At 41.0% G+C, this 19,431-nt stretch overlaps 1 protein-coding gene across 1 annotated transcript in view; it reads right to left on the bottom strand.

The window, feature by feature from the left end:
- Positions 1-1,878: 1,878 nt before the first annotated feature.
- galns (galactosamine (N-acetyl)-6-sulfatase) overlaps positions 1,879-19,431 on the bottom strand; it is a 31,833-nt gene continuing 14,280 nt past the window's right edge. The window contains exons 10-14 of the mRNA XM_026946747.3: positions 18,002-18,138; positions 17,592-17,694; positions 12,427-12,548; positions 3,818-3,935; positions 1,879-2,897 (exon numbers count right to left, since the gene is read on the bottom strand). Of these exons, the coding sequence (XP_026802548.1) occupies positions 2,811-2,897; positions 3,818-3,935; positions 12,427-12,548; positions 17,592-17,694; positions 18,002-18,138 (567 nt within the window). The 3' untranslated portion in view covers positions 1,879-2,810. The remainder of the gene's footprint in view (positions 2,898-3,817; positions 3,936-12,426; positions 12,549-17,591; positions 17,695-18,001; positions 18,139-19,431) is intronic.

Raw genomic sequence — 19,431 nt, 5'->3', positions numbered from 1 at the left:
AGAAAGTATAGCTCTATACACTTCAGAATTCATCCTGCTACTTCTATCGGCAGCCACATCATCATTAAACACCAGTGACCCAGTTCCATTGGCAGCCATACATGCCCATGCCATAACACTTCCTCCACCATGTTTGATGATGTGGTGTTCTTCCCATCATTCTAAAACAAGTTAATCTCGCATCAGAACTGGTCAGGCTGGGTTTTTTTTGTTTGTTTGTTTTTTAAAATCTAAAAAGTCTAATCTGGCCCATCTGTTCTTGAGTGTTACCAGTGGTTTGCATCTTGGGGTAAACTGTCTGTATTAACATTCATGAAGGCATCTCTTGATTGTAGACTTTGACAACAATCCGCCTACCTCCTCCAGAGTGTTTTTGACTTGGCTAGATGTTGTGAAGGGGTTTTTCTTTGCCAATGAAAGAATTCTGCATTCTTTTGGTGTTGCTGCGCTCGTCAGTGCATTCCTTCTTTTTAAGAATGTACCAAATTGTTGATTAGGCCACTCCTAAAGTTTCCACTATCTCTCTGATAGGTCTGTTTTGTTTTTCAGCCTAATGGCCTCCTTCACTTGCATCAACACCTCTTTGGACTGCATATTGAGAGTTCCCATGAACAGCTACCAAATGCAAATTCAAAGCTTGGAATCAACTCCAGACCTTTGATCTCCTTAATTTGTCATGAAATAATGAGGAAACAGGCCATGCCTAGTCTTGAAACTGCTTATCAGTCAATTGTCCAATTACTTTTGAACCTGTGGAAATGGAGGAACTCTGTAAAAAAAAAATGGCTGTAATTCCTAAACGGTTATTGCAATATTTCTGTTAGACCACTTGAATTAAAGCTGGAAGCCTACACTGCAATCACATCTTGATTGCTTCATTTCAAATCCACTGTGGTTACAAAAATTGTCACTGTCCAAATATATATATATGCATATATATATATTTATATATACACAAGTTAGTTTGGACATTGCAGGCACACTCACTGATTTATAAATAATAATAGTCTAATAACTGTAGGCTACATTTAAAACCTACATTCAAATGAGGTGTTCATGCTGTTAACAAGAGGATTTCACATGAACAGCCCACTTTTCTGGCTTTCACGACTTCAGATGAAAAACTGTTCTGATAGCACCAAGTTTACACCCTGTGACACAATGTTGACATTTCTCAATACAGCAGAACCCATGGTAGCTGGTTTTGAATTGATGCTAACTGTAATTTTTACATTCTTAGAAATTTAGCGCTACCACATCGGAGTTAAATGTTGATATTCCAGGTCCATTGGAGTGGGATGCATATACACACACCATACATACACACACATTCACACTCATTCACAGCTAAAGGAAATTTAGCCTACCCAGTCCATCTACTGGCATGTTTTTGGGACATAGGAGGAAACTGGAGAACAAGGAGGAAACCCACATGGACACTGGGAGAACACAAAGCTCCACGCAGACAGTAACGCAAGCTCAGGATCAAACCAGGGGCCTACCCATCATCCCACTGGCTCCACCTGTAATTAGAACGTAATTTTAGTCATTTTGTGTATTTTCTTAGAGATTTAGCAACACATCTGAGGTACGTTAGTATTCACAATAGTTTTGTTTCTTCAAAAATAGCATCTATGTTAGCTAGCTAAATCATTAACCTCAGTCATTAGCTAGCTTTTTTCTGACATCTATATTCTCCAGTTGTCTGAACATCAATCACACCACTTAGCCTCTTGGAAGGCAAGTGTACTGTGTTCGGTGTCATGTCAAAAGCACAAACTCACAAGCTCCATTTACACACCATTTGTCTTGCAGCGCTGGATTCCGCTGCACTTCTAAATTGAAGATTTAGATTAAAACATTGGTGAGACGAATACATGGTGTGTAAAAATATCCTTTATTCAAAAAATCATCTTCAATCAACACGTTATCCTACTCAAGTTCACAGTGGATACAGAGTCCAAAAAAATAATTTCTCAAATAAGTATTAGTATTTATATAATTATTTCATCATATAAATCACACATTCTGTAGAAATTTGAGGAGTTTTTGTCAGGAGCCTGTATCAGACTCAAAGAAGAGGCCGCCTTCTCCAGCAATGTCGTTTTTCTCTCTTTTTTCTCTTACTTTTGGCAATCGGCTACTGAGGTAGTCAGGTTTCAGTTTCCCAATGACAAATTAAGATTACTTGCTTAATCTGCCCAAGATTACAATGTCCATTACTTTAGAAGTAATGAGATAAACATTCTGAGATGCACTGGATTAGTCAGGCCATACCCTACATTTGGAGGTGCATCATGTGATATCACTAAACGACAAACATTATCTACATTGTCTTAGCATAATTTCTACATTGGGATAAAATATGGCTAAATGCTCATTCAATTTATGACGTAGGGAACAAGATATCAAGTTGAGACACTCTTGAAAACAGTCACAAACCTTTACTAAAGATTTCAAATGTAAAATTATAAACTCTAATCTTACACAGTACTTTTTTTTTCTATTGGTTATAATGTCATTGGGAGGAAACAAACATAAAATTGGCGAAGTTAACAAAATTAAATTTTAAAAATGATAATGACACCAGCCAGTAAAATTTGAATGATTTTTAATTTCCCTTATTATATATATATTTTAAATTTCCCTTTTCATTAAAAGTAATTAAAGAACCCAAATACCTATTATGATTGCAAACAGAATCTTTAGATAAATATTATACAAAAATGAACTGTACAGTGCTTATGATTTTTGTTTTCTGGTCAGTGATATCAGTTTTCATTATTATATAAACATATTTATTGGATGCATCAGTGGGGCCAGTCACATTTCCACGGCTTAGACGGTGGTGGTTTGAGACACTTCCCCAACTTCTCACATCCTGGTGGAGCCCAATTCTGTCCAAAAAAAAAAAAACATTTACAACAACATTACGCATGTTCCAGCATTGTTACCCTTACTCTATAGCCTGCTGTTTATTAAGAGTAATATAAAATTGGACACTGGGGGACACTGTTGCCACACCAGAGATTTGTGTGCAGCCTGCAGCACTGCACCCATTCTACATTAACCAGGCATACCACATCGCAAAGGAAAATTTTCCCTCCTCTACCAATTTTCACAAAAATATGTAGATAATTTAAAAAATAAATAAATAAAAAGACAGAAATATGCAGCGCTGGGGTGAAAGGTGAGAGAGAACAAAGAGCTGTGGAAAAAAATGTCTAATTATCTAGCAGCTCTGTACAACAAATGAACTGCATTAAAATAAATAAAACAGCTTGAACAAGTCGACAGAGAATAATGTAATAAGCAGAATAATGAACAGAAAAAAAGTTTTAATATCTGAGTCCCAACTTACCACTGCATAGCTAATGAATGGGTAGAAAGGGAATATTCACATGAGGGTAAATCAACTCACAGTCCAAGTTTACTATAGGGTGTGTATTTCTCCTTGCGAGACAATACCATGTGAGAAAGTACAATTAAAGCAGCCAAGTATTAGCTCTGATATAATTTAGAGCTCTTGCGATATGGGATGATTCTTAGTATTGTGCAAAGAATGTAATTTTTATAGTGTGAGGTTCAGAGAGATTTATAGACAGAGAGGCCACGCCTCCTTCACTTGGACTTTTGTAAATGAGAGTACACTAGTAATGAAGTAATGATGTATTATTATGATGTCTTTTTCAAGCTTGTGAATCTGAACACGCTTAGAAAGAAAGCCTGCCAGGTTGTTAGGAATAAAGAGACAGTGGTGAGAAAATGAGTCGAAGCTGAGGATATTAAATGCCCTGATAAAAGGGACTCGTCTCACCATCACTGCCAGATCACACATGTTCAGCTGTGGCTCTCCGGGCACAAGGGTCCTCTTATGCTGCTCCACTATGGCGTTGATATGTCTCTGAACTTCCAGATATTCCTCAGACAGGACGCTGAGAGAGAGGGGGAGAGAGAGAGAGAGAGAAAGAGAGAGAGAGAGAGAGAGATGAATGTGGGGGAGGGAAAGCAAGAAATGTACCTTGCAGCATGAACAAAACCAAATCATACACACGCCGAAGCGGGGCAATCACACCGAGCCATCAATTCGTCCACGCTCACATATACACAATTACACACACACAAAGAGGTGCTCTGAAAAGAGCCGGGCTCTTCAGTAAAGTCAAGGACACTCAAGCTATTGCTTCCACCTCCCACACACACATACACACGCACACACAGCCCAGTGAACAGTTATATACTTGAGATGAACAGGAGTCAGGCATGGCACACACAAAGCAGAGGACAGAAGGGTCAGTGAAATGCCTGAAGAGCAAACATACACCATTAGTGTTACACTAAACCATGTGATACAAATTAAGCAAAAAAAAAAAAAAAAAAAAAAAAAGGCAATATCATTTTATTATTATTTATTTGACCACTGTAATATTTTTGTCACAGATATGGAGCTTGTTTTGCATTTCTTAAACTAACCAAAATTCACATAAAAATCTCCCATTGTGAACTGATCTTCACACAGCCTCCAACACACAGTTAGGCTGAAATCCCAAATGAATTCCTAGTCAGCATACTGTATAAGCTTACTACAGAGGGTATAACATGATACCGTTGCAGAGCCTATTTAGTATGGCCACTAGAACAGAATTTAAAATCCAGCCACAGAAAAGTGTGACACAAAGTCCCTGTTGAAAATGAACTATTCAACGTCATTTTCTGGACACACACTGAACTCACGTGTGGTGTGAATTTAATTTGAGCTCTATTCCTCCATCGGGAAATGCATGAGAGGTGAATTCTGACTTTTGATTATGTAAATATGACAAAAAATATGTATAGTTTTCAAACATTAAAACATGTTAGAAAATGGAAATTAAAAATGTAGCAAACTATCAGGCACAAAAAAACTGCTGTGTGTAAAAACATCTGAAGTATAGATTTTTTAAATTATGAAAATAATGCTTCTTCCTGATTTTCTAATTCATAAAATTTTGCACCTTCCGTGGCTGATGAGATATGAAAATTCTAATGTTCAGTCTGTCTGTATATAGCATTATGGGCTTATAAATATTAATCTATATCTATATCTATATCTATATGTGTGTGTGTGTGTGTGTGTGTGTGTACAGAAAGTCCTCATCTCAAAACTACACTGAGTTTTGTTTTTTTCTCATTATGTGTGAGATGGGCTCCTTAATGCTGGACACACACACACACACACACACACACACACACACACACACACACACACACACAATACAGTGGGGACCCCCATTGCTCTCTGCGAATTGCTGTCCTCAATAGGACCTGTAGAGTTAATGGCCTCTTCAGACCATGTGTGTGTGAGAGAGAGAACCACACACACACACACACACACACACACACACACACACACACACATATATATACACACACACACACACACACACACACAAATATCACCACAGCAATTATGCCCTTAATACACTGGCAGGCCGCACCTGTGTCAGTGCCGCCTCCTGATTGGCCCCCTGGGACTTTGTGTGTGCGTGTGCACGGGGTGAAGGGTCAATTAGCGTAATAACCCCAGGCTCAGTCCGAATCACACCTTCACTCACAGCACTCCAGCTCTCCCCAAGGGATCACAGCCTTCCACCACACACTAACACCTGCTCCTCTATCGCCTCCTCGAGAGACGCCCCATCCTAGCCCTAACTGATAATGATGAGTCGGCTTATTACACAAAAGACAGAAGTGCCGAGACTGGACCATAGCTTAGGTAATAAAGGGTACTAGATTCAGTGGAACGTCAAGACATGTAGCACTGGCATGACTTTTGATGTCACACAAACATACATGATTGGCTTTGATGTTTGCAGAAAAAAACTGACAGTATATTATAGAATTGAACAATATAACATACAGCTAACAATAGCTTATACTAACAAAAAGCTAACATTCTTATACGGATGTTAAGTCGTTGATGATTTGCCCACCCAAGTGCTCAGGGGATAATTTGTCCCCTACAGTCTGTGCAATGTGGACATATTCTAGGATGTTATTAGAGGACACATTTTAGTGAACTAAAGGTAATGTTTCTAGCATGGTACACAAAGAAACAGATAAATACACAGTTATTTTAAGACATATTATTTTCAAAACTGAAGAAGAAGAAGAGGAGGAATCCTAACAAGAACAAGAGAGTTCCAAGAACTTTGTGCTAATGAGCACATTGCTAAAGTATTATTCCAGAGCCGGAGTGACAGCCTTAATTTGACACTGTTTCATTTTTCACAGAACTCTCATGTGCTGATCAGGATTATGGGATTGCCTTCTCTAAAAAGGACACATAATGTGCCATTAAAAATTGTCCAAAAATTGGAATCTTTCTGGAAGATTTCTGTCCTTATACTGTGGTAGTGACATATTACGATACATCCTACATTGGATTCAAAACAATTTTACACTATTCTCTCTTCTGACTCGGCATCGTTTAAAATATTTTGACCAGGTGATTTTTTGATTTAGGTTGGCTTGAACTTGCAGTAAAACATTGGATACTGACAGATGCATATGACACATGAAGCAACGTCCTTGTTTTTATCCAATTACACCCTCAAAGATGGTTTGATCATTTGATCACCTCATAAATTACAAAGATGGAAATGTGGAATCAGGCTCAATTAAGCATTCAGTTTACGGTACAGTCGATATCAGATAGTTTGCTAACAATGCACCTCTTCTGGCACAGTATGTCTTTTACCTTAAACTCAGAACCCATAAACGCTGAATCAATAATTAACACCGGTATATTTATTTATGCCAAGCGTCCAGCTGAAGAAAAAAAAATGCTCTGTCAGCACAGTTCGTTAGCATCGTTCAAGCCAACAGTTTCCCCTCCGCAACCACAGTGGCATAAATTATAATAACACCGCATGCAAATGCAGGCCTTTGATTTATAATGCATGACACCCAAGGGGCAGGGGTATTGCTCAGGTGTCACCACACTGATTAGTAATTCACAACCCCTCTGCTTCTAACACACACACACACTTTCCAAATTTGTAAAAGGGGACCATTAAAACAAGTCCTCACATGAACAAAACACAAACTTGCACAACAGAATGGACAAATAAAAGAAGGCTACCTCTCTCTCATGCACACACACACACACACACACACACACACACACACAAACACAAGGCAATGGAACTGAGCTCAAGAGACAATCAAATACCTCTGCCATTTCTCTCTGTGTGGAAATTGAGCAATTCAGTCGGGACTATTGATTGGAGACTGAAACGCTCGTGGGAAGCAGATGAGGCCTGAGCTCCTGGCAACATTAGCCTCAGGGCTTAAGTTTTCAATGCAGGGCAATAGGGCCACTGAGTGTGTGCGTGGGGAAGACAGGGACTGCGTCCAGGGACAGATTTCACCAGTCAATTGTCCTAGTTAGTGAGTTTTCCCTGCCAATGCAGTGCTAAAGTTCTCAATCATCATTCACTTCCACAAAAGGCAGTATGATATCCATAACAACACCATGTCCAATCCAGATGTTAGAGGGTCTTAAAGAGAGTTTAAGATGATTGAATGTGTGACTACATTAGATTTTGTTCAAAATAAAACCTCTCAAGAAAAACAATTAATGAAAACATTTTGTGCAGTGCTGAACTGCGCCAGGATGTTGTGCAGTGCTGAACTGCGTCGGGATGTTGTGCAGTGCTTGAATCATGTCGGGATGTTGTGCAGTGCTGAACTGCGTCGGGATGTTGTGCAGTACTTGAATCATGTCGGGATGTTGTGCAGTGCTTGAATCATGTCGGGATGTTGTGCAGTGCTTGAATCATGTCGGGATGTTGTGCAGTGCTGAACTGCGTCGGGATGTTGTGCAGTGCTGAACTGCGTCGGGATGTTGTGCAGTGCTGAACTGCGTCGGGATGTTGTGCAGTGCTGAACTGTGTCGGATGTTGTGCAGTGCTGAACTGCGTTGGGGTGTTGTGCAGTGCTGAACTGCGTTGGGGTGTTGTGCAGTGCTGAACTGCGTTGGGGTGTTGTGCAGTGTTGAACTGCGTCGGGGTGTTGTGCAGTGTTGAACTGCGTCGGGATGTTGTGCAGTGCTGAACTGCGTCGGGATGTTGTGCAGTGCTGAACTGCGTCGGGGCGTTGTGCAGTGCTGAACTGTGTCGGATGTTGTGCAGTGCTGAACTGCGTTGGGGTGTTGTGCAGTGCTGAACTGCGTCGGGATGTTGTGCAGTGCTGAACTGCGTTGGGGTGTTGTGCAGTGCTGAACTGCGTCGGGATGTTGTGCAGTGCTGAACTGCGTTGGGGTGTTGTGCAGTGCTGAACTGCGTCGGGATGTTGTGCAGTGCTGAACTGCGTCGGGATGTTGTGCAGTGCTGAACTGCGTCGGGGTGTTGTGCAGTGCTGAACTGCGCCGGGATGTTGTGCAGTGCTGAACTGCGTCGGGATGTTGTGCAGTGCTGAACTGCGTCGGGGTGTTGCGCATTGCTGAACTGCGTTGGGGTGTTGTGCAGTGCTGAACTGCGCTGGGATACTGTGCATTGTCCACGCACATCCTGCATCGGGATGATGTGCAGTGTTGGATTGTGATGGGATGTTGTGCAGTGTTGAACTGTTTTGGGATGTTGTGCATTGGGTTGGTGTGGAGTGCTGTGCTGAGCTGTGACTGTGTTGGATTGTGATGCATTGAGACGTGGTATGTTGGGATGTTCCATGTTGAGATGATTTGTACCTCTTTAGGAAATGCTGTGTTGGGTTGTGTTAGAATGTTGTGTGTTGTGCAGTGCCACATTGGACAGTGCCATGTTACGATGTGCTAAGATGTGCAGTTATATTTAGAATGCTATGTGTTGAGGTGTGTTGTATGTTGTTGGGACGTGCTGTAATAAATTGTGTTGTCCAGGGCTGTGTTAGGATGTGATGAATTATATTGAGGTGTCCCAAACTGTGTTGATCCCTGTTGTGTTCAGTTGTGTTGAAGCACTGATGTTTTGAATTGTGTTGGTCAGTTCCGTGTTGAACTGCATCAGTCCGAGCTGTGTTGGTTTGTGCTAAATCGCATTAGTCTGAGCTGTGTTCGAATGTCTTGCATTAAATTATGCTTATCTGAGCTGTGTTAAATTGTGTTGGTCTGTGTTGTGTTGGATTGTGCTGTGCTGTGTTGGGAAGGATTGGAGGTGTGTGTGTTCAGTCAGGCTCTACATCATCTTAAGTGGCTCTTTAGGTAAAGACTGAGATTAATGAACACTGAGAGTGTGGCGAGAAGGTGGGGGAGAGAGTCAAAAGCAGCACACAGGCACTTCCAACACACACACACACACACACACACACACACACACCAAAAACACACACTGCAAGGATGGCAAGGGTTAAACTGTGACACTACACAAACATCTTCTGAAAGCCAAATAAATTCTATAGCGTTCCACACAGTATTGATTTCTTTGGAGAATCTCTTTTCTTCCCCTTACTTGAGTCCAGTGGAGCAAAAAAGGATGGAGAGATCAAAAACAACATTAATGTTTAATTATTCCATCTCGCTTTGAGAGAGAACAGAAATCAGGGGGTGGGGTGGCTGAGGGCGGAAAAGAAAGAAAGAAGAGAGGAGGAGGAGAAACAGCACAGAGAAGTGACGATGGTTGAAAAAGAGGAACAGAGAGAGAGAGAAAGAGAGAGAGAGAATGGGAGAGAGTGTGTTGTGGATTCCTTTACAAGATAAAAGGAGAGTTGTACGTAGGAGAATGAAAAAGAGAGAGAGAGAGAGCAGCACAGAGGACAGATTTAAAAAAAAAAAAAAAAAAAAAAGATTGTGCGTGTGTGTGTGTATGTGTGTGTGTGTGTGATGAAGTGAGTGAGACAGATAGAAAGAGAGGCAGGCCATGGGGATTTCAATAGCCTGAGGGCCGAAAGGCTAATCCAACTAACAACAAGCAAATAAAGGCAAATAAAGGTAGATGGAGCTGGCTCTGTCAATAAACACACAGAGCTGGGGTGGTAGGTCGAGGACAAAACCTTCTGCTCTCTTCTCCACATCACAGCCAAAGGTTTTTTTTTTTTAAGCTGAAATGACATAACATAATTATTACGCCCCCTCCTTTTATCTGAAAACCATTTAAAATTCTACACTCTGCAGCCTTGTTTTTTGCGAACCCATGACCACAGGAGTGTCCATTAATCAGTGCCTCCTTTCAGCTTCCAGTGCCACCATGACAACTTGTCTTAGAATTTTATCCAGCAGCTCGTGCACATGCAGATAATGATCTTTTAAGGTGCTGTTTGCAATCACGAAAAGAGCCGTTTAATCAGCCTCCCTCCGAGCGTGCAGATCAATCTGGATCAGTATCGATCGGACAGATTCAGACTGGCACTCCTCCTCGTCCTCTCCTTTCAGCAGGCAGCACTGAGCCGAGGCAGACAAACAAGTCAGAGAGCGCAGGGATGATACCAAAGACCTCCATCACCGTTAGTGTCACCACGTCTTAGATAAGATGCTGAAAGATGCTCAGAGAGCAGCACCACAATTACTACTGTATTTTTTTCTATTTTTTAAATTCATCAAAAAGAAACTGTACAGTAACATTTGCAGAAAAATGCTATTGAAAAATAGTTTGGTGCAGTTTATTTCTTTTCACATAAAAAAAAAAAAAATAAATAAAATGACTGGCTTGGAGGGACAAAGGGTGGGGTGGGGAAGGGGCTTAGTGGTTAGAATCGGTTTGAATCCTGCCTCCGCCCTGTGTGCGCAGAGTCTACAGGTTCTCCTCATGCTTCTGGGGTTTTCTCCGCGCACTCCGGTTTCCTCCCCAGTCCAAAGACATCTGTTGTAGGCTGAGTGTAATTTCCAAATTGGTCGTAATGTGTGAATAAATATGTGAGAGTGTGTGTGTTATTGTGTCCTGCGTTGGGTTGGCACCCAATCCACCGTGTCCCCCACCTTGTGCCCCAAGTTCCCTGGGACAGAACCCAGGTTCTGTGACCCTGTGTAGGATAAATGGTAGGAAAAATGGATGGATGGACAGGCCAGGGGTGCTCTAACTTTTGCATACAATTGTATGTACAAATTCTAACCATCATGAATCCCAGCAAACATAAAATTGTGCATACACAAACAACTTTTATGCTCTATCTAGTCCCCTTGCCTAAATACCATAAACTATTCTTAAAACACCCCTATTTATTTTTTTTATTTGGGCTCTTGTATGCTTAGAAAACAGAGCACCAGTTCTCATTACACTCATTATAGAAACAGTAATGGGACCTATGCAAAATAGAGGAAGCGAAAAAAGCGAAAAACAGGAACTCTGCAGAACGTAAATATGCAAATACACTATTATTAGATTAAAGTATGAGTGTTGAGCATGTTGTGCATCACAGGGCATTTACACCTTAATGGAGTGATAATTTTAGTTAACTTTTATCTTAATCAAAGTTCCTTCTCAAACAGTGCCTTTATTGCAATATGGGTGTAAGGGATTGTTGCAGTTTGGGTAAAAGTAATCAGTGAAACGGCCTGTTCACTGTGAGCTGGCATGACATGCTTCATGGAAGACTGGTTAGCCAGTTGGCAAATATTCCAAAGTTATACCTTCACATATTGTATTTCTTCCCAAACGCTTTTGTGCGAAGTGACTTACAATTGAGGCAATCTTTGGGACAATACCATTGCTGGCTCCAATTAAGAGCACAATTCCACGAGGACATCCCTCTGGAATTAAAAAGGGTTCGTAAGCTAAAAAAATCCTTAAAAACCTACTTAGCCTGCAATTGTTAATGCCCTATTATATCCAATGCCAGTTGTTCTACAACACCAATGTACCATATACCCCGAAACACATCCATTACTTTACTGAAAAGGGCTTCATGTGTACTGGCAAGAAATTCCATCTGGATGCTGAATGACTTTGATGAGAGTACTGAACTCTTCACAGCTAAGAGTTTTAGCGTAATCATAAGTCGTGAATTTGATAGTATTCAGCTCATTTTCTGTTCACTGGAGCCACTAGGGTCTCTTAACTGCACAAAGCAGCAAAGGGTTTGTAAGCATGACAAACAGTATGAGTGGTGGTATATTAATGCGTGTAGGTTATGTTGTGTCATTTGCTTACCATACAGGTGTGATTGTACACCTGATTGTATTTCATCTATTGCCATGCACAGTCCATCTACTGCCATGCATTGTGCATGTACAGCCAAAGAAATGTGCTCCTCTGTGTTACAGCGTCCACTACTTCACTTCTACACTATTCATTCTTTCAGTGACACACTTACAGTGAGACATTCTTTTAGTAGTTTTTTTCCCACATGTTCACATTATGTGCAAAAGTATGAAGGCAGACACCTAATGTGACCGTCTGCGAGCAACGCCCTCACGTGTTCACAGATATGCAGACGTATAAATCAGGCCTTACTCACGCCAACAGGCAACCATACCTGATCGGTTGTTTCTCGCCCGGGTCCCGTCCCAGATGGAAGATGAGTGGCTGCATGGTGTGCTCCTGCTGGGTGTGATTGGTGACCCCAGGAACCTCCTGGCCAGGACAAAAGTTTATACCCTGTGGGAAAGAACACACGTTAGCACCAACTGACACAAGCATGGGCGAGATTTCATCTGATCTAATTGATGAGCAAATTAAAATCAACTGTTCATGGGTCAGTCAGAGGAGGGGAAAACACTAAATATTCCAGCATATAGCTACTCTAGGACTCAATTGTGGCCATTCTTTAACACGTATTTATTTTTAACATTTTTTCTGTCTTTAAGGCAGAGTCAGTGATTTTTAAGTTTTTTTTTTTTTTTTTTTTAGGTATTTGGCAAAGTTCTCCTGATATTTTGGTTGCTTCATTAAAATATCCACTCACAGAAATAAACTGGGCTCTGTGGTGCCCATAGCTTGTAGACAAGAGGAAAACAAATTAGCTTTCGCTCATTAAAAAAAACCTACTATCCTTCAAGGTACAGTAAAGACATGCCTCAATATGCATAGTTTGAATCCCTGACCTAGTGAACTAGCATGAGGATGTGTTTCAGACTGAGACTACAAAGCACTTCTGCAAGACACTGTGGAGAAGGGTGTTTGTGAAATGCTATAAATGTAAAATATTCTTTTTTTGGTATCCTCAAAATGGCATATAAGGTACACAAAATTTATACGTTAAAAATAAAATCAATGTTAAAACACTTTCAACAGAAAATGTCCAAGGCTCTTCGAACAGCCCACCTGACCAAGACTTCTATTCAGATTTAGATTTATATTTATGGTATAACATCATACCAACATATTGAAAGCATGAGGCATATTGACTGAGTGAGGGTGGCCCTTATGACACACTCTTCAGCAGGAATTCAATTAAGAGATATGATGGATGGAGAGATGCAGTGGAAACATCAATAACCTACTGCCTACGAGGAGGGTTCATCACAGTCAACAAACAGACCTGCAGTATGGAAATTTGTGTATCTTTTTGTTCCCTGTTCCTTATGGTACACTGCCTGAGGCTACTGTGGTACCTCCTCAGCAAGAGCCTAGCAAGACTGCAGGGCATCAGTATCTGTGTGTGTGTGTGTGTGTGTGTGTGTGTGTGTGTGTGTGTGTGTGGCAGCAGGATGTAAGAAGAGTGTTCTCAATAATTTGGTGTAGGGAGGGGGGGGTACTGGGGCAGAGGCTATGTATGGAACTGGGCCTTTGACACGCACACACACACTTCACAGTTGATCACTTCTGTCCCTGTAATATTTTTTCCACACAGTGATTTAGGGCCTTCCAACAAATAAAATCTCAGCAGACTCAGGGAAAAAAAAAGTCAGCATTTACCAGAAAAGAAGCTGCAGCTCTATCTATTCATAATACAGCAAAAATATAGTTATACTATAAAATACTACTACGACCTTTGTGTCTCAATCCTGGCCCTGGAGTACCACTGCCCTGCACATGTTGGTGTTTTCCTTCCTTTAACCTGGGTTTATACAGTACAAATCAAAACAAGAATTCTTTGGTTGTGTATGTCGACATCAGTGGTTTTAGAAGTTAGATTGTGACAACCAACAGCAGCCAATTTAATACCATTGCAACCAAAGACAGACAAAGTTCTGGAATTATCAGAATTTCTTCTTTTTATTAAAACCTCAGAGCGTGAATGCTTTTATGATGGTCCTCTAAAAGCCACCAACATGAGGATGGCAAAAGATGACGTGCAGCTCACAAGACAGCAAATACATGTTAGTAGACAATAAACATGCCAATGGACAGTATCTCAAGCTCACTTTGAAGAATATTTGTTTCAGATTGCACTGATTGATGACATAAGCAGACCATAGGAATTTTCTTTAATCACAGGTCTATCATTAGATGATCTTCGTCATATAACCTGACATGGAGATCATGGTACTATATAGTCTGTTATAGAATTACAGAATTTTATTAGGATCATCTTGTCCAGTGGGACAAGTATTAATCTTAAAAGACTGCTGTAATCACTCACCAAAAACCCTATGAGTCCCTATGAGTTAGTGAAACTCTAAAACACACTATATTTTGCCAAAGGTTTGTGGAAACGTGACCAATCACATCCATACGTGCTTTTGAAACATCTCATTATAGATTTAGTCCCTCTTTGCTGTTTTAATAATTTCCACTCTTCTAGGAAGGATTTTCACTAGATTTTGGAGCATGGCTGTGGCAATTAGTGTTAGTGAGGTCAGGCACTGATTTCAGGCAAGAAGGCATGGCACACAGTCAGTGTTCCAGTTCATCCCAAAGGGGTTCAGTGGGGTTGAGGTCAGAGTTCTGTGCAGACCACTCGAGTTCTTCCACTCCAACCTTGGCAAACCATGTCTTCATGAAGCTTGCTTTGTGCATAGGGGTATTGTCATGCTAGAACAAATTTGGGCGTCTTAGTTCCAGTGAAGAGAAATCTTAATGTTACAGCACACAAAGACATTCTAGACAATTGTGTGCTTCAAACTTTGTGTCAACAGGCCCACGTATGGGTCAGGAGTCAGGAGTCCACATACTTCTGGCCATTTAGTGTATAAAAGACAGTAGCACTCCTGGACCAGAATTTTTTTAATTTTTAGGCCATTAAAGTGGGATTAAAAAGAATCACAATATAAGTCACTATACTGTACAAGTCAAAGCAAGGAAGCAAACCAACAAACAAATTATTATTTTTACAAATATTCCACATTGAAATTATTAAAATGCTTTACAATGATAAAAACAAGTACTCTAAAGAATGGTTTAGAGTGAAAATATGTAGCAATATGACAACTATATGGTGGAGAAGGTGATAAGTTATTTTGTATAACAAAGTATACAAAACAGTATAAAATTATAATAATAAAGTTATTTTGTATAACTGTAAAAGTTATTTTGCTTAGGGCCAACACAAGTAAAGCAATGCCACTGGTTAGAGAGCAAAAGATGCATCTTACAGTCCTTATACTATACACATGACCCAACAATCTTTCTAGCCGGCCTCTGGCCTCGCGCCAGTGGAACCACAATAAACCATTTTCATATTTCATTTTTCACCCCTATGATTTCTGACAGGAAGGAGCATCGGATGCAGAGCACTTATTCTGTGAAATTTCTCATTTCGCACTTCAGTGACCCTCATGGGCCTTTGAGAGGAATGCACCCGCACGAACGATACTATTAAGCCATCATTTCAACCACATTTAAGTGCAAAGAAACCAGTAGGGAAAACCTGGTTGTTTTAAAGAGTCCTTATACTCATGTCATCTGAAATCATCCAAATCAATTTCAGCAGCGCAGCTTCTTTGAATTACAGTGGCGTCGAGCGAGACCGATTCAGGGGTCAGAGGGCAAGGCCTCTTTTAACGCCCCCCCTCCCCGGCCGAAAAAAAAAAAAAAAAAAAAAACATTAACCACAAGGACTCCTCTCCAAGTGTCCCTCGGCCGCTCGAACAATCGATAAGACAGCTCACAGGCAATCAGCCGCCATTATTTGTGAAGTTCCACTCCAGTTCACATGAGCTGATAAAGGAGGTGCCTATTGATTCAGCAGCCCTCCAAGAGAGGGCAATTTAAGCAGCCGATGGGGCATAAAACAAACTCAGGGAAGAAAAGCCCTGGGCCAGAGCTGGTTCTGGGGTCTACATGTTGAGTGTCATTCAAGGAATAAGAGAAAGAGTGTGTGTTTTTATCTCTCCATCTCTCTTTCTCTTCTTTTTTCACTACATCAAACTTGTACGGTGCATCACATGGTGCTGGGTCAACAAATGATTCATGCTCACTGAAGTGTGATCACCACATTAAATGTGCAGTTTGTTATTTGTAAAATAGTTTCTAAAGCTATACTAGTGATATTACTTCAAAGATGCTTTTACAATACTGCCACGCACGTGCAATTGCGTAGGATCTTACTTGTTTGTTTCATTGTCTCAGGCTTCTGTCTACATTTTTCTGGCCCGCAAATATGCTCTGGCCCAAGCCTAATCAGCTCTGCTCCTTTTTTCTAGAACACAACTAACAAGTCATACATAGTTTCACCAGAGTGTGTGGGCTCAGTTGTGAAGAAGGTAAAGGCTTTTTGATGTTTTCATTAAGATTGCAGAAGGCTCTAAAATTGAATTTAACATTCATTAGGCTTGATCTTTAAGATAAAAATCAATGCAGTTTTGATATTTTATAAATTTGCTTCAAACTAACACACACACAAATATATGTACATACATACACCGATCAGCCATAACATTAAACCCATTGCATAGGTCCCCCCTGTGCCGCCAAAACAGCTCTGCCCTGTCGAGGCATGGATTCCACCAGACGTCTGAAGGTGTGCTGTGGTATCTGGCACCAGATGGTATCGAGCAGCAGATCCTTTAAGTCCTTTAGGTTGCGAAGTAGGGCCTCTATGGATTGCACTTGTTTGTTCAGCACATCCCACAGATACTCGATCGGATTCAAGTCAACACCTTTCAGTGGTGGACAGGGGTCAGTGTGCCCATGCTGACTGGTCTGGGGGGAACGCAGCCCCATATGCAGCAAGATGCACTGTGTGTTCTGACACCTTTCTATCATAGCGAGTATTAACTTTTTCAGCAATTTGTGCTACAGTGGCTCTTCACAGGCTAGCCTTCGCTCCCCACACACATCAGTGAGTCTTGGGCACCCATGACCCTGACACCCGTTCACCGGTTGTCCTTCCTCGGACCACTTTTGGTAGGTACTAACCACTGCATACCAGGAACACTCCACAGGACCTGCCATTTTGGAGATGCTCTGACTCAATCGTTTAGCCATCACAATTTGGCCCTTGTCAAAGTTGCTCAAAACTTACGCTTGCCCATTTTTCCTGCTTCCAACACATCAGCTTCGAGAACTGACTGATCACACGCTGCCTAATATATCCCACCCCTTGACAGGTGCCATTGTAATTATAATCAATGTCATTCACTTCACCTGTCAGTGGTTTTAATGTTATGGCTGATCGGTATATATATATATATATACACACACACACACACACACACACACACAAAACATATATATATATATAATTTTTGTAGGTTTAGGTCATGAGACCATAGAATAGAAAGAGAAAGGGAAAAAGTGCAGTTCATTAGTCCTGACCTGATTAAACTCCTCCCATGAGTTGGTCCACGTCCAATAATGCGCCTTGTACAGCCCGACCCGCACTGCCATCATCTCATTGCCACGGTAATAGAAAACGGGCCTGTTGAGTGTGAAATAGGATTGGTGAATGCTGGACAGCGGTGATAAGTTGCCCCATGCTTGGGCACTGCCAACTAATGCTGCCCCTCAGCCTTATCCCATTACTCGCTCAGCAGAACACCTTATCCACTGCGGTGGTCTCTCCCTCTCTCTCTCTTTCTGCCTCTGTCACTCCCTCTGTCTATCTGTCTACCCTGCTCTTTTCCAGAGGCTACAGTTGTTAAAAATCTGTGGTATATCAGTGCACTCTGATCACCATTTTGTGTGTGTGTACACGTGTGTGTGTGTTTGTGTGAGTTTCTTCACACCTTTCTAATACTGAATTGTTAAAGAGGGTGGAACTCAGATCCAGGCCATCGATGATCCGGTCATCAGGAGCATTAAGGCCGGCTAGAGCGAGGCTGGTAGTGAAGAGATCCATCACGGTGCCCAACTGATAGCTCACCTAGAGAGAAAAGAGAACATGGAGTAGAGAAAGATAGAGACATAGAAAGAATGAGAAACAAGAGTGAAATGCCTACCTTTCTAATATTAGTAGCACTGAACATAGCTCATTTACTGCACAGTAAGATTCTGCACCAATTGTTCATTTATTTTGCACTGGAATCAGCAAGCAATTTTCTTATACCATTCACTCATACCATATTAACATGTCAGTTTTTTCTTCACTTCAAGATGTAGAATCTTATTTTCTACACTGTGGTTATGAGGCTAACGTTGCTAACAAGTTGTGCAAACTTCATGCCTAAATCGTATCAAAAGATATTATTTGGCTACTATTTTTTTTTTTTTTTGCCCCTGCACCCATCATGCTCTTATTAGTTTTGCTGCACTTCCATTTTGTCAGCTCTTTTAACAACTCTTATGCTTTGGATTTGCCTCAATTTTAAGACATTTTGGATGAAAAATAAATAAATGTAAAAAAAAATGTAATGTAAACCTCATGTAGGTTGATAGTACAGTGGACGTAAAAAGCAGATCAACAGTGAAATATTGTCAGCCGTGTGCACATTAGACAGCCAATTTGTAAAAGGATTATACCGAAATGTACCTAAAAATCCACCATCCAGCTGAGTTTTCGTTCATGGCTGCACAGCTGGTAATATAATTACACCCTCCCCTACTCTCCTTAAAGCTGAAATGGAGGAGATGCTCGTTTTCCTGTCTTATTTAGGCTATCAGTCCTACACAATTAAATTATCACAGATTTTTTTAAGCAGTGAAAAATCAAGATCACACAAGCCCACTCAACAACTGCAACAACTCATGCAGTGATGCAACAAGTGATGCAGATGATAATGCAGTCCCAATCTGAAAACAAATTTGCAAATACGTACTCTCTTTTGTATTTTACATGTATATATGTATAGGTTACATTACAAGTAGTGGAAAATAGTGCCAAACTCTTTCTTTAGAACTATCATGGCCCTCAGAAAGTGTGATCAGAGTAGGGGATGAGAGGACGAGCCTGGTGACTCCTGATCATACGAGCTTCAATACACCACTGCATGTACACACACACACACACACACACACACACATACATCCTCTACATGAAACCCAACAGGAAAGCACAAAAGGAGTCCGTCCATGGGGCCCTGATGATGCGCTTCTCCAGTCCTCTCTAATCTCAGGCTCGGTGTTATTATACACCACACAAACAGCTCTGTAAATGAGGACTGAAGAACCCGGGTGTGAGGGAATGAGGGAGGGAGGAAGAGAAAGAGAGAAAAAGAGG

The sequence above is a fragment of the Pangasianodon hypophthalmus genome, chromosome 25 (genome assembly GCF_027358585.1).
Source record: "Pangasianodon hypophthalmus isolate fPanHyp1 chromosome 25, fPanHyp1.pri, whole genome shotgun sequence".
In the NCBI taxonomy this organism is placed as follows: Eukaryota; Metazoa; Chordata; class Actinopteri; order Siluriformes; family Pangasiidae; genus Pangasianodon; species Pangasianodon hypophthalmus.
The sequence above is the reverse complement of the archived record's forward strand: the minus strand, read 5'-3'. Positions and strand labels throughout refer to the sequence as shown.